Source organism: Siniperca chuatsi, linkage group LG1 (assembly GCF_020085105.1).
Source record: "Siniperca chuatsi isolate FFG_IHB_CAS linkage group LG1, ASM2008510v1, whole genome shotgun sequence".
NCBI classification, from domain to species: domain Eukaryota; kingdom Metazoa; phylum Chordata; class Actinopteri; order Centrarchiformes; family Sinipercidae; genus Siniperca; species Siniperca chuatsi.
Window position 1 is genome coordinate 1,229,952 of NC_058042.1, and position 23,791 is coordinate 1,253,742.

The following is a 23,791-nucleotide window of genomic DNA, read 5'->3' on the forward strand; positions in this document are numbered from 1 at the left end:
AATCAGGAAGCTCAGCTGACCGGCGCCCTCTAGCGGCAGTCAGTGTAAAATGATTGGAAGTGTTCGTGCGAGGCTACACGGTGAAGTGACAACTCAGTTAAGATTTCTAATCCCGATATTTTGGAGTTTCAGAACATGATCTGAGAACATTTTCCAAAATGCTACAGTTTGTGTGACTCTGAAGCTACTTTCATACAGTTGCAGTTGTAAACACAACAGCAGTGCTGACAAAAAGACGAATAAATTAATTTCGCATAGCATTTAGCATTAACTCAGCCTCCTTTTGCTGCAGATCATTTCTGTCCAGCTTTTGTTCATTTCAGTGGCCTTGCACTTATTTATTCCTCCGGATCTGAAGTTCAGTTCTGTCTGGAGAATGTGCAGCTGAAGACCTCCAGTGACCGACAGTCTCAGCTCAAATCCCTGCATCAAAACATACAAACTATCCCTTTGACACTGAGCCGCAAATAAACCCTGCCGAGAACGAAGGTCTAAAACCCAGAATTGATCCCGACACACAGAGATGATCCTGAATGACCTGGAAACTTGTAGAGTAAAATCATTAAAAGTCAGTAGAGCTCAGTTTGTGTCAGGCTGAGTTATTGAGCGGTTCGCAGTGGAAACAGGAAACAAATAACAGACCAATCACAGCTAGCAGAGAAACACACAATCTTTACACAGTGTCCAGCTCTTTCATCCCCACAGAGCTGTAAGTTCGTTTTCTGGCCGCTAACAGATGAGTCAGATGTCTCATTTTACATCAGTAAAAGTAAACAAAACCTCAACATGAACATCACACGTCTACATCGCCATCACTCTTAAACTGCTCAGTGAAGGCCACAGTGCTGAGGAGCTAGGGGCTCTGGGAAATTGAGTTTCATGAACATGTAGCCAAAGATCTGTGGCTGTTCTTTAATCATTTTTGTTGTCACATAACATTCAGTTTCCTAAAAAGAGTGAAACAGCGCCCCTCTGGGTTGACACAGCAAGTAAATGTCAGCAAGCGTGTGTGGTCAAAGACGGTACTGCACCCTTACGCAGTGTGCAAAATATACCATGGCTTTCGAGCGCTGACTGTGACTCTTGTTGCAAAGAAACATTCATAGCTGCAAGCATGTAAGCCTACTTGTTTTGTGTCATCTGATATATAATAATCGACCACATCAAATCTGCACACGGGTGTTAAAATCTAACAAGTATGGTACGATACGGCCAGCTGTAGCAGGGCACAGTATACTCCGCAGAGTGATGGACTATAAACAACGGTTAAAGTTACCCGTCACATACAGATCAACAAACCAGCCTGTAACAACACACATGAGCATTAGTAAATACCAACAAACACAGTCCAGGCTGCCCACAAGGGATCCAGTCCTCATCAGCACCCATCGCATACAATAGGCTACAGTGCTAACAGTGGATAATGCAGTTAATTGGGCCAGTGACCAGAGACGCCTGTTTTTTCCTGATTTTTGAGTTATAGTTAGTGAAGTTTATGATATTGCGCCGCCACGCTTCGTTGGTGATGGCAAGAATAGAAAGAACAAACTACAGAAAGAGAAAGGAAGGAAGGAAGACGTACAGGATGCTTCTCATTCGCTTTATTTCATGACTCCTTGTTTCCCGGACCTGGAAATCGGGATTTTATATGTTTTCTGATTCACAATTTATTGGATGTGTCAATAAATCATGACACATCCAATAAATGACTAATCATGAAACTACTCTTTCATGCTCTTAGGAGCAGCTGTCGGCAGAAATGGAATATAATATTCATAAGTATGTTTTCATCAGTGTTTAATCACCTGAAAATAAGAAACATTGTTTTCGTCACCTTAGAATCAGCCTTTTATATCTACAGAGGGAGCGGGTCCCCTTCCACGGAGGCCGCCATGTTGCACCGCCATGTTTCTACAGTAGCCCAGAACGGACAAACCGATCACCGGCTCTAGATAGGGCCTTTTGTTTTTCGCGAGTTTCGTGGCCGCCGTAGTTTCTCCTCCACGCCTGGAAGGGGAGGGCGAGGCGAGCGGTGTTCAAATGGCTGCAAACTGCAGTTTCACCGCTAGATGCCACTAAATCCTCCACACTGGACCTTTAAGATGTTTATTTTCATGATTCCTTGTTACCTGCATCTCATCGTCAGGTTTTCCATTATTTTTGGAAATAATGCCGACTAGTGTGATCTTCAATGCAAGTCAGTCAAAATTAAAACACGTCGCACAACTCTTCTCCTGCACACCGCGCTTTATTCACCAAACGTTTTCGGCTAACGTGCCTTCATTAGGAATGAAACCAAAAACACCACCTTGATGAGGGCAAGCTAGCTCAAAAAGTCTGTTGTTTTTCAGCAGTACTCACGTTTTAATTGTCTATCTGTCATTTACATTCAGCCACACGTTTTGCTGCAAATCAATCACTGTGTGTTGGTAGAAACTATATTTTGATGTGAGCTATAATTACATAAATTCATTCAATTATTTCTACTCATTATGAGACATTCTCATCATAACCTGGTTCATAAAAATTCTGAATTTACAAACCAAATATTAATAAATTCAGATGCAAATAATGAATTCATAAAAAACGCACTGCTGCCAGTAGAAATGACTCATGTGCATTCAGCGTCTGAGCAGCCAAGTGGCCTTACATGAATGGACGATTATCCAGCAGTTAATTTAAAGAGGAACACATACATAGACTATACACACCCTAACACATATATACTATTTAATATTTGATGTTCTGTTTCGTCTGTTATGTAAAACGACATTAATGAAAAGTAAACAGCGGCAAAAAATAAATAAATTACTAGATCAGATAAATCACATGAAACACAACATAAGATAACTGATAAACTGCACATCACTGAAATACATAGTAAATATGACGATTCATGTTCTGCAGTGTGCCAAAAACAACCTGGCACTTATTTTCATTTAATGTGTTCATGTCCATTGATCACAACATTCTGGTCTTCTGTTCCAATAGACATCGAGACATTTCTTGGCAGTAGAACAGTAACGGATCCGAAACAGCTCGACTGGTCAGAGTATCCTGTCGCTGCCTGTCAGTCCTGTACGTTATCAGTGCTGAACGATAAATTACTATCAATTTTTGCTCACGAAAGGTTATCCAATGTATTCCAAGGAACCTCAGAAGAGTTTGTAAGAGTGGTCGCCCCTCAGCACGTATTTTGGTTGTGAGTGGCCTGAAATAACCTGCACTGGGATAGACTGAGCTTAATTTGTTCACTGATTATTTCCTGTTACTGTGAATTTCTCCCTCTTGTGGTTTAGTTTAGTTTCATGTGTTCATGCTGCTATAAGAAAGGTGTGTGTTTAATCTGACCATATGTGTTTGCTGCTCTCCTGACATGTTCTGTTTTGTTGTTTCAAAATAAATAAAAAAAGACATTGAACAGTAAAGTAACAGTACTGGAAGTAGTAACCGTGCGCCCGTATTATTTTTATTTGGACAGTACGACACATTATGATTAAACACAAATTCTACGGGAACAACACAGACTAGTTCAAGCCGACTGACAGCTGATCCAGCTGATCCAGCTGATCCAGCTGATCCAGCTGTGCCGACTGACGTCACTTCACTAAATTCTGTACGTTTTGCATCTCTGCTCGTGGCTTCAGTGGAACTAACGTGAGAAACAGATGCGAGTGAGGGGAACGTGGCGTTAAAAGAAAACGAGAAGCACCCACAGAAGAGAAAGAAACATCCAATTTGAAAAAAAATATTTTTGAGATGTTTTAGCTTTTTTTTTGTGTTTTCAGTCAGTTTTTCTTCTGCACAAATTCAAAATGTGCCCAAAAACAGGAGGATGACAACGTGTTTCACAGCAGGGAGAAAATCCACCAGAGAAGAAGAACCAGAGACAGGACAGAGACCAGAATGCACTGGGGTTTGTCGTCTTTCTCTCTCCACCTCCAACTGAAACCCACATCTCTTCTCTGGAGGTCGCTGAAAGGCATTCTGGGAAGCAGAATCTGTCCTGTGAGGACGGCAGCTTCCTGTCAAATCACTCCTCCCCGGCCTCCTTCTTCTTCTTCTCCTCCTCCTCCTATCCGTCCTCCTCTCCCTTCCCATGCGTCACCTCCACAGTGAGCAGCTCGCCCCCTTCCTGTCGGGGCGTCATCCTGATGATCACCGAGCTGTCGGCGGTCTCCGACACCGCGCCCTCGTCGTCCTGAACCGGAGCGAGAGGGCCCGGAGAGCGCTGGTGCATCCGAGAGCGAGGGGGGTCCGGGGAGACGGGGGGAGCCTGGGAGGGACAAAAAGATGGAGCGAGGAAAACAGTCTCAGTCTTTTCTTCCTTACTTTTTTGCACTGTAATTTACATATTAAACTGATACTGCACATATTGTACGTTTCCTACTTTTATATACTTTGTTGTATTTTATTGCCAATTTTTGTTGTTTTATTCTGTTCTACTTTAAAATATTTGAATATGTGTTTACACGTGTTCTGTGTGTAGCGTGGAGGGGCTACAACTGCATTTCACTGTGATATATAATGACAATAACTGCCTTCCCCCGAACGAAAACGCTCTACATTTCCTCCAGAAGTTTGGTCCCAGATGACTTTTCTCAAACATGTAACATTTTTATTAGCAACTGTCTGAAGTTCACTACGTCCTTATAAACCAGCCGTGAGTTTTTTCCACCAAAACAGCCGAGGAGGATCTTTCATACAATGTGAAAAGTCCATCTCTTTGATTTTATCAAAACATTTTCATCTGTTTTATATTCTGTTTGTAAAAATTTCACCAAAATTCTCCTAAATCTACATACGCCTCTATAACTATAGCCTCTATAAGGACAAGACACTTTAATCAACATTTCTCTAAATGCGCTACTGTTAGCCAGCTGGCTAATTTTCTACTGCAGTCCTAAACCTATTAATTTAAATAATCAGTGCAAAACGAATTTGGCAGACAGAGAACTTGTGGTCATCTTTGTCCATTTAAACTGACACGAGAACCAAAAGAAATTTAAAAACAATGAAACAAAAGCATGTTTGCTTTCTAACACTGTTATTATCATGTTTCTCTACATTGTCACAGGCTGCTGGTGTCGTACCTCTGCTGCGCTCTCCGATGCTTTGTAGGTTTTCGCCAGTTTGGAGAAGGTTCCCTCTATTCCCGCCTTCTCCGTCACCTTCAGAGCCGCCTTGAACATTTCGGGGGTGTCCGGTCTGGGTGGGATGACCTCCATCGCCTCTTTACCTCCGTCCTTCACGTCTGGCTTCTTATCCTTCGTCAACATCGTCCTGCACGAACACAGAGAACCAACAGAGACTCACATGCAGAACAAACACAAGCTGTTGGAGCTGAGAATCATTCAACATTCATGGTGCTGATTCAGAAAATAGACTTTCTTTTATACCTTACTTCAGTATAAACATGTTTTTTACACAAACAAACAAAACTTTGCTTAGATAAAAAAGACAACAAGGCTGGGAATCGGACCCACGAACACCACAAAACCCGTGGAGGTCCCGTACCAACACCCACAGCAGCTCCAGCACGGCCACCCACTCTGCTGCAGCACCATGATCTGACTGACAGCATGAAACCCAGCAGGAGGATCTGATCTGACCGTCTGCACCAGGAGCGAGCAGATCAGAGCCGAGTGTAATCCTGTTCGGGACAGACGAGAGAGATCAGACGGGAGGAAGACGATGAGGAAGACGGACGTAGAAGAAGCAATCTCAGCGAGCAATTCCAGCGACGGATGAAACTAATTAGGTGGGAATTTTATTTCTTTATTTTAAGCTTAAAAGCAATATTTCCACTTTAATTCAGCGTCATTGTTCAGGTAAATTCAGGTATCCATTGATGAATTAATTATCAATGTACAGGTGTGCTGCTGCACCTGTTTGATCTGCATGATTTAAAACCTTGTTTCCGTGTAATTTTCTTGCTAAAGCAGTTTCTACCGTCCATATATTAACATAGCAGCCATCGTTAATAAGACTATTAGCTTAACTAGTCATACAAAAGTAGCACGAATGAATACCAGCACGGAGACCGACACACTCCTGACGCCGATATTCCAGATATAATCTGGCAACAAAGACAAAGTTTTAGTCTGAAGCAGCCGGTCCGAAGTGTCAGTGCAGAACTGGACTATTTATCAGCTGCAGGGAAACAGCGAATCCCGCTCAACAACACGTGCGCAGAGATAAACACCTCAGGGAGGCTTTAATCGCTGTCACGGGTCAGCAGGCCTGGACAGCGTCAGCTCGGGGCTGAGGTAACTACCGACTGTGGGAGTTATTGTTTGGCTTAATGCCTTCAGATTTACCTGTGACAAAAGTTCTTATTTCCCTTTAGGACGGAGATTCCCACTGCTGCTTTTTATTGCATTTTAGCCTCAACTGTTTGTCCTTTCGGACTGATTTCAGTGTTTTAATATATATATTTATTTAGTATTTTCTCTCTCTGTTTTGGGTCACTGACATCATTTTACAATGAAGCTTAAAGGCGTGTGTTTGCACAAACTGTAACTGTATGTGTGTTAGGGCAGTCGCAGCTGTGTTGGCGTGCTGTGTAGAAAGTACGTTTTTTTACCTTCTGCTGACCGTATCTGTTGTGTTTATAGTGTGTCTTTCACACTGCGTTTCAGTCACCTAACAAACCCCCCTTTTTGCAATCAGCTGCAGCCCCCCTCAAGTCCTTTCCTTTAGATAATATTATTTTATTCTGTTGTGGTTATTTTGGGTTATTTTGTATAAAGCTCATTGCATTTGCATTTTAAACATTCAGTATTTTAATATTAGTAAAAAAGAATCTGTGATTCTTCATTTTAAACCTTTTTTCTGACTCAAAATAAATTGTGTTCTGACTTGTTGACAGTCCACGTCTTTGACCAGGTCTGTCCTGAGGATGAGACCCTGTGTCTCAATGAGATTACCCGTCTAAATAAAGCTTAAATAAAATTAAATAAATGTGTGGACCTGCCTGCGTGGATGGAAACCCTCTTGTTTTGACAGAGAAATTAAGTGAGAAACTGAGTCTGAACTCAGTGTAGCTAATGAGTGGTGGCCTACGTGATCATTTGACCTGTAACGAGGTCTGGTCGAGCCCTCTTCCTCGGTCACACATCAGACTTGAATTATGACTGAAAGCTCCTCACTGAAAATCATCACAATGCCATACAGGGTCGTGTATTTATCAATAAGCCATGATCATAGAGCCTGTTACATACCTAAACATGCATACTGGGCTTTCTTACTCTAACCTGTCTTTTCTTTTTATCGCCTTCCTCCGCACAGAAGCATCCCCAGATTTATTAAACCCCAAGACTGATTCGTTTTACATTTTCTTGGTTCTTAGTTCATTATTCAGAAAAATAAAAAGGTGTACACAACTCTAAGTTACACAGGTCAGCTGATTCAATATGAGCCACGAGCCAGGCAGCACTTTGGGGACAGGACTCTGGCTTACTTGGCCTTCTTGCGGAGGAGTTTCTGGGACTCCGGGTAGTGCACCAAGATCTCTGCCAGGTCCTTCTTATCCAGGATGAAGAGGTTGGCGAACCCGTGCGCCTTCACGTTGGCTGTACGTCGGTTCCCTCCGCCTCCTGCCAGCAAACTGACCAATCACAGAAAAGAGAGAGCTGTCAGAATTCACGCAAATGTCAGAGAAAAATCTTCCCTTTTTGAAGTTAAGTAATTTTCAGATTTACTGAAAGAAGGTCTTTGTAGATTATCAGAAATGCTCCTTTATCATCCTTAAGCCTCTGAGTGGAAACATTTTCAGTGCTGGAGATAGTAAAAGTCTGGAGCCATGCTAGCGGCCTGTGAGGCTGTAATGTTCATTAAACACCAAAAAAACTAAACTGTTGGAAGGAGGAAAAGTTTGTCCTGAGGGAGGCACCAGAGGAGCGGTCGTGTTGTTAGCTAAACCAAAAGGGTTAGCATGCTAGCATCCCTACAGTTAGCATGTTAACATGCTCGTTATTAACTATTGGATTTTAACTAAATACACAACTGCATGTAACATTTTGCATATTAGCATGCTCACCGTTAGCATGTTAAGTATGCAACATTTAACATATTAGCTTGTTAGCTTGTTAAAATGCTAACATTAGCAAGTTAACATGCTTACAGTTTGTATGTTAACGTTTAGCCAGTGGTGGAATGTAACTCTGCACATTTATTCAAATACTGTACTGCAGTACAGCTTTGAGGTACTTGTACTTTACTTGAGTATTTCTGTTTTCTTGTACTTTTCTAATCCACTACATTTATTCCACAGGTGGAGTTACTGGTTACTTTACAGATTTAGACTTTACATAGGAAACATGATCAGCTTATGATGCCTTGTGAAAAATTAATTTCACCATGACCATCTACAGTAAAATGCTACTTACACTTGCAATAGTAATAATAAACAATTAATGTAAGACTCTCGGGACAGTTTGTAATGGAGTATTTTACACTACTACGCTACTTTAACTTAAAAAGATCTGAGTACTTCCACCACTGGGTTTAGCATGCTAACGTTAGCACTACTGCACATGTTTTAAAGCAGCATGAAGCCTTCGGTGTCTCAGAGGGAGCTGTGTGAAGTCTGTCCTCAAGTGATGTCACTCGAGTCGGCGTCGGTCGGGGCCGAAGACGACGAGTTTGAAGACGAAACAGATGTGTCGGTGTGGAGTCGGAGAGAAGTGAGCTCGGCAGACCTCTGCAGCCTGCTGCTGCAGGCTACGTTAGCCGCTGCTAGCATAACACACCACAATCTACCACCCAACTGTCAGAGGAAGAGGTGCATTGTGGGTAATGTAGGCGCCAGGTTTTGACAAGGAAGAAGAATGTGTGGAATAAAAAAGAGGATCTCTGGTTCTGCTGCATCGATGTAGATCCTTTTTTAAAAACTGTCCATCGTGAGTCTGACAGAGTTACAGGAGTGGGATGATACATCTGTGGAGACTTTTTTGATCCATGGAAATTAACCAAAACTGTTAACTACAGCTGAGGCTATGGGAATTTGTTCCGTGGTTTTAAAGGCATCCTGACAAGTGTAAGTTTTGACCTGTTGGTGGCACTACATGAAAAGTCACCAATGCCTTTAGGATTCATCCTCTGGTGACCATGAATAATTCCAAATATCATGGCAATCGTTGTCCATCTATCCAGACAGACGTCCCTACTGCCACTGTGACTAAAAACATGTAAACACCAACATACACAAACCCTCGCACCACCAGCCTGCCCCACATACACTTTTTAAATTGGTTAATAGGATGAGGGAAGCAGCTCTGACCTGATCTCTCCAAACACTGAGCCGGCTCTGATGGTGACAAACACTGTCTGCAGGTCAGGACCGCCCACCACCTGAACCTCGCCCTGTTTAATGATGTACATCTCCCTGCCGATCTCCCCCTGCAACACACACGCAGACCAGGTCATTACACACTGCTGCTGCAGAGCACATTAACACGTTTAACTGTTCAGGCAGGTGTGCGTTCACCTTTTTACAGACAAAGTCTCCGGGCAGGTAGACAACAGATTTGAGCCTCGTCAGCATGTCGAACACCATCTGTCTGTCACAGCCCTGAGAGAAACAGACATATATAAAGTGAAGCCTTATGGCAGAATAACATCAGATTTCAATTTTAAAAAGCTCATTCAGCCACATTAAGCCCATTTTTTGGCCATTCTTTCCACAATTTTTCTGAAGAAATCAAAACGACCTCAAATATCGGTTATGTTTTTTCTCTGTTAATCTGTTTCACATTAAACATAAACAGAATTTCTTCGGTTGCCTTTCAGGGAGTCACAGTCCAAGTAAAAAACTATCAAAATGTTTATTTTTGTGTTGTTTTCTGTCTTCCTGACCTGAAACAGGGCGACTTTACTGACGATGGCGTAGTTGACGTCCACAGCGATGTCCAGCCTCATCTTAGTCGGAAGTTGCACCAGCAGCTCCTGTTCATCTGCAGAGAAAACATCCCATTGGCTCTGTGTATTTACTGGGAAACTGGTGTTAAAAGTACCATCATGAATCAAACCAAATCATGGGCTTCCTGTATCCTTACACCATTATTATTTTTTGCTTTGATGACTTGGACATATCTATCTCGGACACAAATTTGTCTCAGATTTGATATTTAGCCAAACGTTTGACTCCTGTTGCTTACCCAGCATGCCCTGGATCTTCCAGGTGTAGTCGTACCAGGTCTTGATGCGGTTCTGGACCTCTCGGGGGATGTTGTAGGAGTTCATGTACTTGACTGTGCTGTCCATGCAGGCCCGGTAGTAGTTCTCACCGGCTGTCGCAGCTCCAACCACATCTCTCATCTGAGACACAAAAATCACACCCGAACCAGAGAGGACGGATTCAGGTTAGATAGTACCCAAAGATACAGTCCAGCATTTTGTTCTTGTGCCAAATATAGACCTTAACTTATTTTATCTTTTACGTTTTGGATTTTATTTACTTTTTATTCTTTGTTTTACTGTAAGGCACTTTGTAACCTCGTATTTGAAAGGTTCTATATAAAGTTATAATAATTATTATAGAGAGTGCCCAGAAATCCAAAGTGTGTCTCTGAAAGCAGAACACCGGGAAGAGGAAGCTAAAATAGTCTGATGGTTAACTGACCTGACCGATCATGATAGAGAAAGCAAAGACGCCAACGAAGTAGTTGATGAGCTGGAAGCAGATCTCAAAGACGGTGGTGGGGTCTGGCAGTCCTCCGATGGTGATCAACGTCTTCACGGCAAAATAGTAACAGCGGATGTAACTGTTGGGAAAAAACAACAAAAAAAACCCTAATATCCTAAAATCATGTTCAAAATGTCAACTTTCCAGGAAACATAGCCTGCCTTATGCAGTTTGATATAATCCAATGCGTTTTCAAAAAAGTAGTTTTCTCAGCCCATAAAGGAACATGTTAACAGATAAAAACATTAAAATCACCAAATTTACAGATACATGGTTTTCACAGCGATGCTATTTTGTTTCTAGAAGTGAGAAAAAAGCACTTTATCTTGCTAGTTTTTGTTTTTAGTTTTTACTTTTCATGTCTTAACAAAATATACCATTTGATTCTACTCTTTTTCACTACTTTTTTCTATATGCAACACTTCCCCTGCATATTTTAAAGCTCCCCTGTGGAGTTTTCTTGTAAATAAAGAACAGTTTTGTTTACATTCAGTTTACATTTAGTGTTTCTCACTAAAACGTATTGTGTGAATTGTTGAGCTTAATTTCCTTGCTCATAAAACGTTCACAAAGACAAATATGTTTGATCAATTTAAAACCTGCATTGTTCACATCCATGTTTACTAGCTTGCAGTCTTCTTCTTCCCTGCCTTTGTTGGTGCATTGCTGCATATCTTGGCACATTACCGCCACCTGTAGATCAGTGGTGTAGTGTGAAACCATTGGCAGGACTGCGTTATTGCGTCACCCGCATGAGAACAAACTAAACGGGGACCCACAAAAACATTAGCATTAGCTAACATAGCACTACTAGTGGTCAAATACTCCACAGGGTACCTTAAAACTTCACTGTTCTCCATCTGCCTGACTCTCTGCCCTTTTTAAATACAAAAATGAAAGTGAAAGTTGTTGCTGATTGACACTTAGAAAACAAGAAAACCTAAATCAGTATTCATGTATATTAACAGTGGTGTGGTGCGTCCACATCATAAACTTGTCTACAGAGTGACGGTGGGTTCTTACGCGTTGCCTTTTCCATTGTAGACCCACTTAGTGGATCCCAGTCCTTCATAGTCTGAGCCCCAGTAGAAGAGACAGGCGTTGATGTGCAGAGAGTACAGCAGGTAGGTGGAGGTTCGGATCACCCTGACACACAACAACAACAACACGGGTCGAAGATTTAATGAAACGAATGCACACTAACACATGCACTCAGATAATTACATGTGGGGTTCCTCAAGGATCAATTCTAGGGCCATTATGTCTTTAATGTGTATATAGTTTTTATAGCTTTATAGCTATGCAGATGACACACAGCTTTATGTTGCTGGGATTGATACCCCCTTTCAGTCTGTTTCTGATGCCTGAATGTCACAAAACTTTCTGAACTTCCACCAGGATGAAACAAAAGTGTTGATTATTGGCAGAAACTTATTCCGAGCTATCAAGCCAGTTCTTTTGGTGATGAAGTTGACTCAACTTGAAGGTCCATCTACCTGTTTTTGGGCATGCGTTACACATAATCAGACCAATCATACTGAAGGTTGTGCATTTCCTCCCTCATTCTTCCTGCCTTAGAAGGCTATTATACCAGTTTGTTCTTGTTTGATATCACATTTAAAATCAACACCATGCGGTAAAATCTCAAACTACACTCTGTTTCTACTCCTCTTTCCTCTCTTGGTAGGGACAAATGTATTTCCCTTTTTGTTCACAAAGCAATTTACTGATGGACAGACCTGCTCTGACACACAGAGCGAAACAGCGCCGCCTGTTGGTAGCTGGTTTGGTTTTTGTCCAACTGTTGTTGCTGTGTAAGTACATGTTGTGTCTCTGTGATGTGGCTGATGCGTTGTTAAGACTCTCCTCACCTGTAGATGTAGGCTTTCTTCATCACAGCTTCTATTCTGTCGTTGAACTCAAAGAAAGCCATGTACTGAGAGGGAAAGACGAGAGTCAGTGGTTTACAGTGGTGGAAAGTAACTAACTAACTACATTTACTCAAGTACCGTACTTCAGTACAGTTTTGAGGTACTTGTACTTTACGATAGTATTTCCATTTTATGCTACTTTATACTTCTATATATACTTCTACTCCACAACAATTCAGAGGCAAATATTGTACTTTTTAATCCATTACATTTATTTGATAACTTTAGTTACTAGTTGCTTCGCAGATTTAGATTAATAATGAAAAATATATCGTAGAAAAGGTTGCAGTCGTAGTCATCTGGACACTGTTTTCAGAATCAAGACGTTTCGGCTCCCATCCGGAAGTCATTCTCAATTACCCTGCCTAGTTTCACCTGAAACAGGTGAAACTAGGCAGGTGAAACTAGGCAGGGTAAACAGCAGACACTCAGGTAGACTCCTTCCTGAGGGCGGGGCTTATGATACACAGAGTAGCTTAAATTTCTGAGTTCTCAGACCATTTTCACAATTGAGAATGACTTCCGGATGGGAGCCGAAACGTCTTGATTCTGAAAACAGTGTCCAGACGACTACGACTGAAACCTTTTCTACGATAGAACACTCCTGGACGAATGAGGGACGACACCGTCTTAATGAAAAATATAATCAAAAAATAAATTATGATGTATTATTGTAGGTTAAGATAAGGGGGAAATTCACAAGCAGTGTATTAATTAAAAGTAGCTCCACCTTCACCAGCTGCAACATTAAAGTGATGAACACATTAATGTATCAAAAATTATAATCCATATTATTCTGCATAATGAGTACTTTTGGTACTTTAAGTTAAATTTGATGCTGATGCTTTTGTACTTTTAATTAAGTAAAAGTTTGAATGCAGGACTTTTACTTGTAACAGTATTTCTACACTGTGGTATTGCTAAGATCTGAGTACTTCTTCCACCACTGGTCGTTTATCTTCAACACTCAGCAGTATGAACATCTGCATGAAGATAAAACACATCCTGACCTTCAACAGGCGAGGGAATCTCAGCAGAGAGTTCACTCCAGTGAAATAGTAAAATATCTCCATGGGAAACAGACTGATGATGTCCATCTGTAAACACACAGCAGACACGGTGTAACAATAACACTGACATTTTACTTCCTTTTTTTACGTTATATAATGTATATTGTTTATTTTTCTAATAACTAATTAACTTACATTTAAGTTCATTTTAACATTTTGACATTTACAACATCCACAAATCCAAGGTTGCATTTTTTTTTTGTGTGGACACATCCTGCCAGTGTAATAACTCAGAGATAATTAAAAAAGAAAAAGGAATAAAAATTAATGCCCTGAAAAATTTTAAATAACATCAACAGACAGCTATGTACAGTCAATCTGAACAACCCTGCCACTGCAGTGTTTTCAATGTAATTTCCATTTTAACAATTTAATTTACACTGACGAGAAGACCAAACATGTCTGATAAACATCGGGACGTCACAGACTTGATCAGGACTTCAGGACGGTGATTAAGAGACAAAAACCCTCTGAGACAAATCTTCATAATGGCTGTTCCTAAAAACTCATCCGGGAGGAAATAATAGTTCATCTCTTCCTGTAGTGCACTGGTTCTCAACCTTTCTGGCTTGTGACCCTTAACAACAACAGAAATGTCTATTTGCGGCCGTCGTTCCCTCAGGTGATCGTTTAATTTGAATAGTTTTTAGAGTCCTGAAAAAACAAAGATATGAAAAGTCAAAAACTCTGTGTAGCAGAAATGTTTTTTCTTCTTCTTTCCTGTCTTGTGAATCATCTCATGACCTCTCAGATTTAGCCTGCGCCCCCGTGGGGTCTAGAAACCAGGTTGGGAACCACGGCTTTAGTGAGAACCTGGTCTGAAAGGCTGCTCTGCTTTAGGTTTTGGTCTTACCTTAAATCGCTCAGTGGTCATGTAGTTTTCTCTCATGTCCTTTTTATCACACTGAAATAAAAAAAGTTCCAGGTTAAAGAAGCTATTTGTGCTCGACTCAAAAAGACAGATTTGTTATTTCTGTTGATGCCACTGACCACGATGTCTCCTCCGCGGACAAACTGCAGTCTGGGCTGGAAGACGAGGATGTCGGTGATGTAGATGAGATCGCAGGTGTAGTCCATCAGCAGCCACAGGTGGATGTTTTCGGGGGTTTGGTAGGGGAACGCCCAGCGGACGGGGATCAACCACACGTTCCAGTTCCACGCCGCCACAACAATGAACAGCCAGATCACGTAGATCAGATCTGTGCAGACGGAGACGGGAAGTCCTCATCAGATCAGTTACAACTGGTGGAAAGTAACTAAGTACAAATACTCAAGTACTGCACTTAAGTGCAATTTTGAGGTTATTGTACTTTAATTGAGTATTTTCATTTTATGCTGCTTTCTACTTCTATATCTCAGATGGAAATATTGGACTTTTTCCTCCACTACGTTTATCTGACAGCTTTAGTTGCTTTGCAGATTCAGATTAATACAAAATATAATCAACTAACATATTATGATGTATTATTATAGATTAAGCTGCCCAGCAGGATATAAAGTAATTAACATCAGCTCCACCTTTACCAGCTGCAACATTAAAGCGATGAACACATTAATGCATCAATAATTATAATCCAGTAATGTAATGTATATTATTCTGAAATGGGCCGTTCTGCATGTTCAAGCTAACCACATCCTGCCTCCAGCTCTTAGATTAGTCTGAGGTAATAGAGAGGAGAAGTCCCTCCCCTTCCGGTCGACCACCATGGGACCTTATTTCGGAAAAAATATGTACGACGTCTCAACGACGAGAGACAAATAATGTTTTGGTCCCGTTTGAATTGACACATATGATGTTTATTTAATTTAAAAGATAATTTTGCACGTCAAGAAAGTCGCAGTTTGTCGTAAAACCCTTGAAGTATTAGACTGTGAAAATACGTAATCAGAAAGACTTCACACCCAAAAGCTTCCTCTCTCCACAAGCAGCCAGAGCCGCTGAAGCTACGATGCCAGTGACGCCTGCTGACCAGTGTTGCCGTGGTAACAGTCAGCGACGCCTGCTGACCAGTGTTGCCGTGGTAACAGTCAATGACGCCTGCTGGTAAATCTTAATTCACCCAGACTTCATAGCAAATTAGTCCTATTTAAGATCCATCTGAACATCTCACTCCCAGAGAGAGAGACAATAAGACTACTTCCCACAGTGATGAACTTAATTTTCTCATCTTAAATGAAGGTTTTACAGTTCAGAGCCTGGTGTGGATAAATAAAGTCTCTGCTCACCGGTGAAGGGGTCGATGCTGGAGGGGAAGCGGTACTCCACGATGGCTCGGAGCCAGTCCGGCAGCTGGGGAAGTTTGGGCAGTTTGGGCAGTTTGGGAATTTTCACCGGTTGCCCCAAAAGTTTAAAGGGGAGCTCAAACTCCTTCTCCTCTTCTTCCTCTTCTTCTGCTGCTGCAGGCGCTTCGTCCTTCTTCTCTTCTCCTGGTGGAGGTGGAGGAGGAGGAGGAGGAGGAGGTGGAGGTTTGCTCGGGGCTGCAGAGATCAGACAGAATCTATATGATGAATGTTTTAGAACATTATTCAGATGAATCTACACAGAAAGCCAGTGAATGTCAGGCGAAAGGATCAAAGTTTGACGTTCATTCACTCTTGACTCCTGAAACAGCAGCTGACAAAACAATCTCAACTCAAGGTCCAGTTTCTTGCTTGTTCTGGAGCTTTTAACCATATAACACGGTCCTCATCAGCAGAGTGAGTTTGCTCAGTTGCTATGGAAATGAAGACGATCAAACTTTCCATGATCTTAGCACCTCAGGACGTCTCGTCCACGCTGGCTTAAAGGTTGAGCTCCAGGAGAGATTAACTCCAGAACAAGCAGGCGGACGTTGAGTTGGGATCGTTTTGTTCAGCTCGTGCTGATCTGAGCCAACGTGGACGAGACGTCCTGGAGGCGCTTCGTGGAAAGTTCGAACATTTACAGTTTCACGACAACTGAACCGACGTCATCTGCTGATGAAGACTACGTGAAGAACAAGCGAGTAAGTGGACATTGAGTTGGGATCGTTTCGTCTAATGATCAAAGATGTTTTAACTGTGAATTTGTATCTTTTGATCCAAAGCTCGTTCTTTCACACTCACGCAGCAGAAAGGTGCTGGTTTGACCATCGGGAGGAATTCTGGGCTTCAGTGTCGGTATCCCCAGGACCATATGACACGTGGACAGGTGGAGCTGGGGATCGAACCACCAACCCTGTGAGCAGTGGACCGCTCGCTCCACCTCACAGCCATTTATAATACATTTTATTTTGTTGGTAGGATTTTATGAGGATTATTACATTTATTCTAACTCTAAAGGTTTATTATGATTCAGATTCGTAGAGAACAGAGTCATAAAACAATGTGGGGTGTTTGATTCCCACAGGAGCAGTCTGGTAACCAGGTTTATGATGAATGGCGGCCCCCGTCGCTAAGGGGAGGCACGGGGGTGCAATGCCCGTCCGCGGCGCAGTGCGTCACATCACGTCAACATGAACACAACAACGTGATGGCAACAGAACAAGCGGAGAAAAAGAGGAGAAACTGAAGGTGCAGGAAACATCTGAAACAAGGCGTGACGGTCAGGACGTACAGGCCGAGGGACTTTCTTCCTCAGACTCGTCCGGGTCCACCAGCCGGTCTCTTTGGCGCTCTGTCCGACCTTTAAACAGCCTGACGAGGTCGTTCAGACGGTCCTGGATCACCACGCTGCCGACGCTGGCTGCTGACAGAGGACGCATCCTGCGGGACCACAACAACAGGACAGTAAACATGGAGGACGGAGGTGACGGAGCTACTGTAGAGGACAAAGTGTATTTGCGGTTTCTCTCACTCATCATCTGCAGTCAGCAGGTCTCCCTGACCGGACTTCAGACCAACCCTCAGCAGTTCTTCATCGTCCTCGTCTGCAGACAGATCATCTGCTGGACTGAGGGGGACACGACAGGAAGACATGAGGACATCGGCATGGATCAGCGGCGCAGGAAGAGTTCAGATCCTTTTACTTAAATTAAAAAGTACTAACACACTCTGAAAACCCTCTGCTGCAGTGAAAGTGTGAGAGTGTGATCAGGAAAAAGCCCTTAAAGCATTAAAGCAGTGCAGCGTCCCTGTGGCTGCTGTGCTGCTATATATTCTATCATCAGGTTATTATTCCTCGTGCATTAATGTAAAGCAGGATGTTGCTGCTGCAGCTGATTCTTTTCTCCATCGATCGATCGATCGGTTTGGAAAACTGGTGAAAACGGTGAGAAACGCCGTCACGACGACCCAGAGCCCAAAGCGACGCCTTCACCGTGTCGTCGTGTCCGACCGACAGTCCAAAGCTTGATGTTATTAACAAACATCACAGTTATTACAGTCGTTCAGAGGAAAAGCAGCAGATCTGCACATCTGAGGAGCTGCAGCCAGGAAGTGATTTACAGGAAAAATTGTTTTCTGTCAATCGACTAATCGATTAATCGACCGGTCGTTTCAGCTGTACTTGTATAAACTGTTGGGGAGTTTAATTTATAACAAAACATCAGATTTGTAAAGTAACTAGTCGCTCAAGCTGTCAGGTAAATGCAGTGGAGTAAAAAGTCCAGGATTTCGTGGCGGAGTGGAAGGAGAAAGTGAAAGAAAAGACTCTTTGCTTTGTTATTAACTGAGTTCTGGATGTTTTTTTTGAGTGTTGAAACTTTGTCCAGTATAGTTCAACAGCTTTAACCGTACAGTTACATTTCTGACACGTCTGGGAGGATTTTTCTTCCCTTCATCTCCCGTTTTCATCTACAGTGCTGCCATATTACGCTGCAACCCTTCTTAAGAACATTTTTTAAATATATTCAGATATTTAGTATATATATATATATATAGATTCCTACAACTGTTTGGATTGTAAGTGTGAATTGTCAGTTGACTTTAGCAGGATAACGATGTAATAATTTTCACTTGTTGAAAACAAAAACAATATGAAGACGAAGACACAAATATGAAGAAATAAAAACCTGAAGCGACAGAGACAGAAATATTAGGACATGAAAAGAGAATAAGAAAGCTGCTGACGTGTTTTTCATCAGTCTAGTCGGCGTATTTTTGCATTTTATAGCGCTGTGGTGTTACAGCGCCCCCACCAGGCCAGTCAGCAGCAGTGCAGATGAGGTCTGTTACCTGAGCTTTGACAGCGGGACGCTCTGAGTGCTGAACTCTGGTTCTGGGGTTGTGATAATTTGGGGGATGTTCAGGCCTTTTCTCTGCCCCACATCCTGATCCACGTCCTCCACCCTCAGCACGGGACGCTCCACCCAGGCCTCTCCCTGAGGACCAGACCAGAAAAAGCTGAGGCATAACGAAAGACGCCTCGTACACACTAACTGCGTCTCAGTTTCTGATCCTGTCAGAGCCTTCTGACCAAAGAGAAACTCTAAATATTTTATTATCTAAAAAATACCACAGTACAAAAAATGTGCCCTTTATTTATCACGAGTCAAAGTTGCACACTTTGGTCACATACTGACAGCTGAGCCAGTCCCATTCACTGATGAAGACCATGAGATGTGGCTGAAAGCTCTGAAAACCTAGCGGACCTTTGCATTATTTTGTCACAACGTGCTTCTGGATTACTCTCTTTTTATTTTCACAGTCATGAAAACAGTTCACGCAACAGCTCTGTTGCCTTTGCTGCGTTCAAGTCACGCTGGAGTTATTGGAATTACCGGTTTCCAACCTGTAAATTCACGTCGACATCCAAGGTGTCATTAGGTCTTTTCTGAAACATATCTGACTTTTAATAAATTAATAATACATAAGTGTCTGCCTCCAAACAAACACTCAGCTCAACCAAAGTCCATAGTTCAATGTAATTAAGCTCTTATTTAATGAAAACAGTGTTATATTATCCTGAACAACTCTCCATCCAGCCCATATGACGTGAACGCAGCATGAGACTTGGCGACACGGTGACATCACTAGACTCCTTGTATAAATGTGAACGACTTTCCCGGGACGATTGTTTTGCTGCTGTTTGCACTTTCACGTTGTGTACTTGTGTGTTCATGCAGTTTCATGCTATATGTCTTGTGTGTTCGCGTCCAGGTTTAACTTCGAGATAAGTGGTTCAGATACTTTGTTTAAAATAGTTGTTTTTGTTTTGTCGGACTATGAATTATGTTTCTAGTGATGTCGCTGTGTCTTAACCAAATGTTTCTTCAGGGTTAAATGAGTGCGTTAAGAAAAGGGAGCCAAGCCTAGCACAGCACGAACATCCACTTCCTTTCAGGTCACCTGAGGTGTGGTTGGCTGGCAGCTCGTGGTGAAGCAGTGCAGAGCAGTAGAGCATGATGGGAGTGATGATGAGGAGGAGGAGGAGGTGGGATGTTTTCGATACACAGGGGTTTGTTTGGCACTTTAAAGGTTTGATCTACACAAACATTAGGTGTCTATAAGGTTTTCTAAGGGTCTGCTGGAGGAGGACGGGGTTACGGCTGCTGAGGATGCTGGGAGTTGGAGTTAAGGCGTCTGAAGCGGCTGGCGATGCTCATGCAGCACTGTCGCGCCTGCGTGGCGAGCTGCGACAGCTCCTGGGTCAGCTGGGCGAGCCTCGGCGGCGGGGTCGGCACGGACAGTTTGGGAGGGGTGAGGTAACGGTCACGCATCAGCTTCCCGCAGCTCTCCAGACACTCAGCAGCGTGCGGGAACCGAAGCAGGAAGCTTTTTATCGGAGAGCAAATGTCGGGAACTGGACGGAGAAAGAGTCAGAGACGAGATGAGAGCTGTGAGATGCTGCCGGGACAGATTAGTACGAAACGAAGGGAAAAGAAACTGACTCTTAAATTTAAACTCAATTCTAAAGAATAAGTAGTAATAACAGGAACAACAGCGATGAGCCACAAACTGATGATTGAACCAACAAGTTGACTCACTAAGACGGTGTCGTCCCTCGTTCGTCCAGGACTGGTCTATCGTAGAAAAGGTTTCAGTCGTAGTCAGCATGTGATTGGCTTGACCACGGTGTTAATACACTGTGGTAAACTTTGGGCAGATTGAATCTCAGACCACCATTTGACATTTGACACCCCGTTCAGCGGCGTACAGCGAGGTGAAGATTCTAAGTAGAGAGAAGAGTTGGTTTGAAAGAGGAGTCAAAGAAGCCATTTTTGTGAAGAAAGAAAACCCCTCTTTGAACAGAAATGGTGGTCTGAGATTCAATCTGCCCAAAGTTTACCACAGTGTGTTAACACCGTGGTCAAGCCAATCATATGCTAATCAGGTACTTAACAGTGATGAGGGAGGTGCAGCCAGAAAACAACAGGCCTGATTACTGATTACTGGGCCATCATGGAAACAATTAGTTCAGTTTCAGGTGAAACTAGCTAATCAACAGACACTCAGGTAGACTCCTTCCTGAGGGCGGGGCTTATGATACACAGAGTAGCTTAAATTTCTAGTTCCCGTCCCATTTTTTCACAATTGAGAATGACTTCCGGATGGGAGCCGAAACGTCTTGATTCTGAAAACAGCGTCCAGACGACTGCGACTGAAACCTTTTCTACGAAAGTTGACTCACTGTTTAAGAAAGCCTTGCACACAAACTGATCAACTGTCAATCGACATCAATAGCTCCGCTCTCTGTGAGCAAACTGAAATATCACACTTGGTTGTGACGTCTGCAATCTTGTTAGTGATCCAAGCAACATCTGAGAATGGTTGAGTCCCATTCTCCCCAAGTAGTTAAATTATATTGTTGTTATTAATGTTATTTATTGGTTATGAGGCTTTAGTTATAGGTGTTGACCCTTGACCCCTGTGAAGTCAGAAAGGTTAGTGACATGGTTCGATTTGAGTAAAACCCGACTAATGAGCAAATCGTTTACTTCATCAGTTCTCCCGTGTAATCAGCTCTCATATTTCACACCTTCATAGATCTAATAAGATGCAGTTTGTAGAAATGTTTTCAAGGCAAACTAAACTCTACATTATTATAAATCTTCAAATAAATCATCCCGGTTATTGTGAAAAAGAAAATGTGCAGTTCATCCATATGTGAAGTTAATAAGAGACTTTGAGACACAACTGGAAGTAGGAAAACACATATTTATGCTGCACATATTTTGTTGCTGTTGTGAGAAAAATCATTTTCAGCTCTCACCTCCTCCTCCTCCTCCTCCTCCTCCTCCTGCAGTGGCCTGAGAGAAGATGAAGAAAGACACAAAGAAAATGAATTAAAGTCTCTGCTTGTGAACATAATGAATTAAACATATCTACATTTACGTTTATTTGCCAGAATTTAAATACAAACTTGTTTTATTAAGCATCAAAACTGATTTACTAGTTTTCTCTGTTGTCACGGTAACGTGACGTTGAAACCTCCAGAAAGAATAAAATAAAGAACAGCCTCCAGCCAATCAGAGTACAGGAGGCTCCCTGGCCATGGCGTAAAGAAATGTTAGTCACCTGCCGGACGTAAAGACGTCTCACCTGCTCTGTGCTGGCCTGGGCTTCTGGAGCTCGTGGCTCCGGTTGTTGGGTGATCGGTTGGGGGACTGGACTGTCCAGGTCTCTCCTCTCCGATGCTGGCTCCGCGTCTGTTGATGAAAGAGTGGCATCGTCTTCAGCCGGGAAGACGTCCGTCGGGCACCTGGTGAAGACGTGACAGAAGAGCAGAATAAAACCGGTCCATGCGGGTTCACCGAACAGGTGGAGGTGAAGAACCAACATGGTTGGCTCGCCTGCATAACTGCTAAGGTGTGTTCACGTACTGTATAGGTAACGCAACATTTAGAGGAGGTGCAAATGCATACGAAGTCAACAAAAAGATAAAGACAAGACAAATATATCATATATATCATCATATCTGTGATGCTCAGGACATTTAAGAGCATTTTTGTTACAACACTATTGGCTCAAGAAAGATTCTGAGGGACTGATAACAACAAGGAAAAGGACGGACATCACCAGAGTCGCACATCGTCTGGTAACCATGAATAATGCAAACTTTTATGCCAAACCAGACGAGGTCAGTTGAATCATATTTTCCCTGGGGGCCATGAACATTTAAACCAGATTTCATGGCCATCCGTCCTGTATTTGTCAAGATATTTTCACTCTGGACCGGCGCGACCGACCGGCTAAGGTTGGCCTTCTCAGATGGCTTCATGGTGCCCGGGGGTTTTCACGGTGGCGCCAGAGTGCAGGAGGAGAGTAGAACCTGGCAATAAAATGTCTTGTAAGATCAAAAGCTGTCCCGTTGTTAAATGCCATCTTTGTTCAGTGCCAGTGTGCTTACAGGCCGCAGAGTAAGGCTCATCTAGTGCAGCGTACAGCGATGGTGCAGACGCATCATCAACACTGGTGCTCCAGATGGGTTTGAATACATAAGAAGTGAGCTGAGAGGGATGTTTGGTACTCGAGGGTACTATACCAAAGTCAGTTTCAGCTCATTGTTTTTAATTGGTGATGGTCCACAGATAAATCAGATACAAATCATATGAGGTATGTGAGCGTCCCTCCATCTCAGTGCGGGGGCAAGCCTTTATCTAATTATGGCGGAGCTTACTGATGCGGTCTCGCTTCCTCAACAGTGGTTTGGTTATTTTCTTCTGTTACTTTATTTTCCGCAGGACTCGTATTGTCTGTGCTGTCTTCACTGTCCTCCTGCAGGGTCTGCAGCCTGAACGGTGTACAGCGAGGGACAAAAAAAGATGGAGAGTCCCTGTCAGACGGTTCAGCTCGTTGTGTCAGAAAGCAATTAGTTGCTAAAGGCGACAGCAGAGAGCAGCAGCTGAGCTTGGAGGATCAACTCTAACTGTGCCAGCAGAGGGCGCTCAAAGCACAGAAAGTGCATAATACAGTGTGGTCAACGCTACAACCAATCACAGCTCCCGTACTGACATGACGCGTCACTGAGTGAAGAGAGTAGAGCCACTTCCGTTTAACAACTGGTCACTTTGTCTGTATTTCTGTGACGTTTTACAGCTCGGACTCAAAAAGTGCTCCCATTGGCTGAGAACTACATTTGAACTTCAGTTCATAATAATAATAATAATAATAATAATAATAATAAACTTTATTTGTGTAGCACCGACAGAATGAACACAAAGACTGGGATAGAATGCCTTAATTAATGTGAATTAAGATGGGAA

The 23,791-nt window shown here is 42.7% G+C and overlaps 1 protein-coding gene across 1 annotated transcript in view; it reads right to left on the bottom strand.

Annotated features, from left to right (window-relative positions):
* Positions 1 to 2,229: 2,229 nt before the first annotated feature.
* Positions 2,230 to 23,791, bottom strand: part of cngb1a (cyclic nucleotide gated channel subunit beta 1a) — a 36,913-nt gene continuing 15,351 nt past the window's right edge. Inside the window, exons 19-40 of the mRNA XM_044198330.1 lie at positions 23,206 to 23,319; positions 22,128 to 22,287; positions 21,799 to 21,835; positions 20,133 to 20,388; positions 19,935 to 20,055; positions 18,822 to 18,967; positions 17,503 to 17,598; positions 17,263 to 17,411; positions 15,915 to 16,166; positions 14,679 to 14,887; positions 14,542 to 14,592; positions 13,629 to 13,715; positions 12,559 to 12,623; positions 11,711 to 11,833; positions 10,625 to 10,766; positions 10,161 to 10,320; positions 9,859 to 9,956; positions 9,491 to 9,574; positions 9,284 to 9,402; positions 7,463 to 7,609; positions 5,094 to 5,283; positions 2,230 to 4,276 (exon numbers count right to left, since the gene is read on the bottom strand). Coding sequence (XP_044054265.1) covers positions 4,076 to 4,276; positions 5,094 to 5,283; positions 7,463 to 7,609; positions 9,284 to 9,402; positions 9,491 to 9,574; positions 9,859 to 9,956; positions 10,161 to 10,320; positions 10,625 to 10,766; positions 11,711 to 11,833; positions 12,559 to 12,623; positions 13,629 to 13,715; positions 14,542 to 14,592; positions 14,679 to 14,887; positions 15,915 to 16,166; positions 17,263 to 17,411; positions 17,503 to 17,598; positions 18,822 to 18,967; positions 19,935 to 20,055; positions 20,133 to 20,388; positions 21,799 to 21,835; positions 22,128 to 22,287; positions 23,206 to 23,319 — 3,007 coding nt within the window. The 3' untranslated portion in view covers positions 2,230 to 4,075. The remainder of the gene's footprint in view (positions 4,277 to 5,093; positions 5,284 to 7,462; positions 7,610 to 9,283; positions 9,403 to 9,490; positions 9,575 to 9,858; positions 9,957 to 10,160; positions 10,321 to 10,624; positions 10,767 to 11,710; positions 11,834 to 12,558; positions 12,624 to 13,628; positions 13,716 to 14,541; positions 14,593 to 14,678; positions 14,888 to 15,914; positions 16,167 to 17,262; positions 17,412 to 17,502; positions 17,599 to 18,821; positions 18,968 to 19,934; positions 20,056 to 20,132; positions 20,389 to 21,798; positions 21,836 to 22,127; positions 22,288 to 23,205; positions 23,320 to 23,791) is intronic.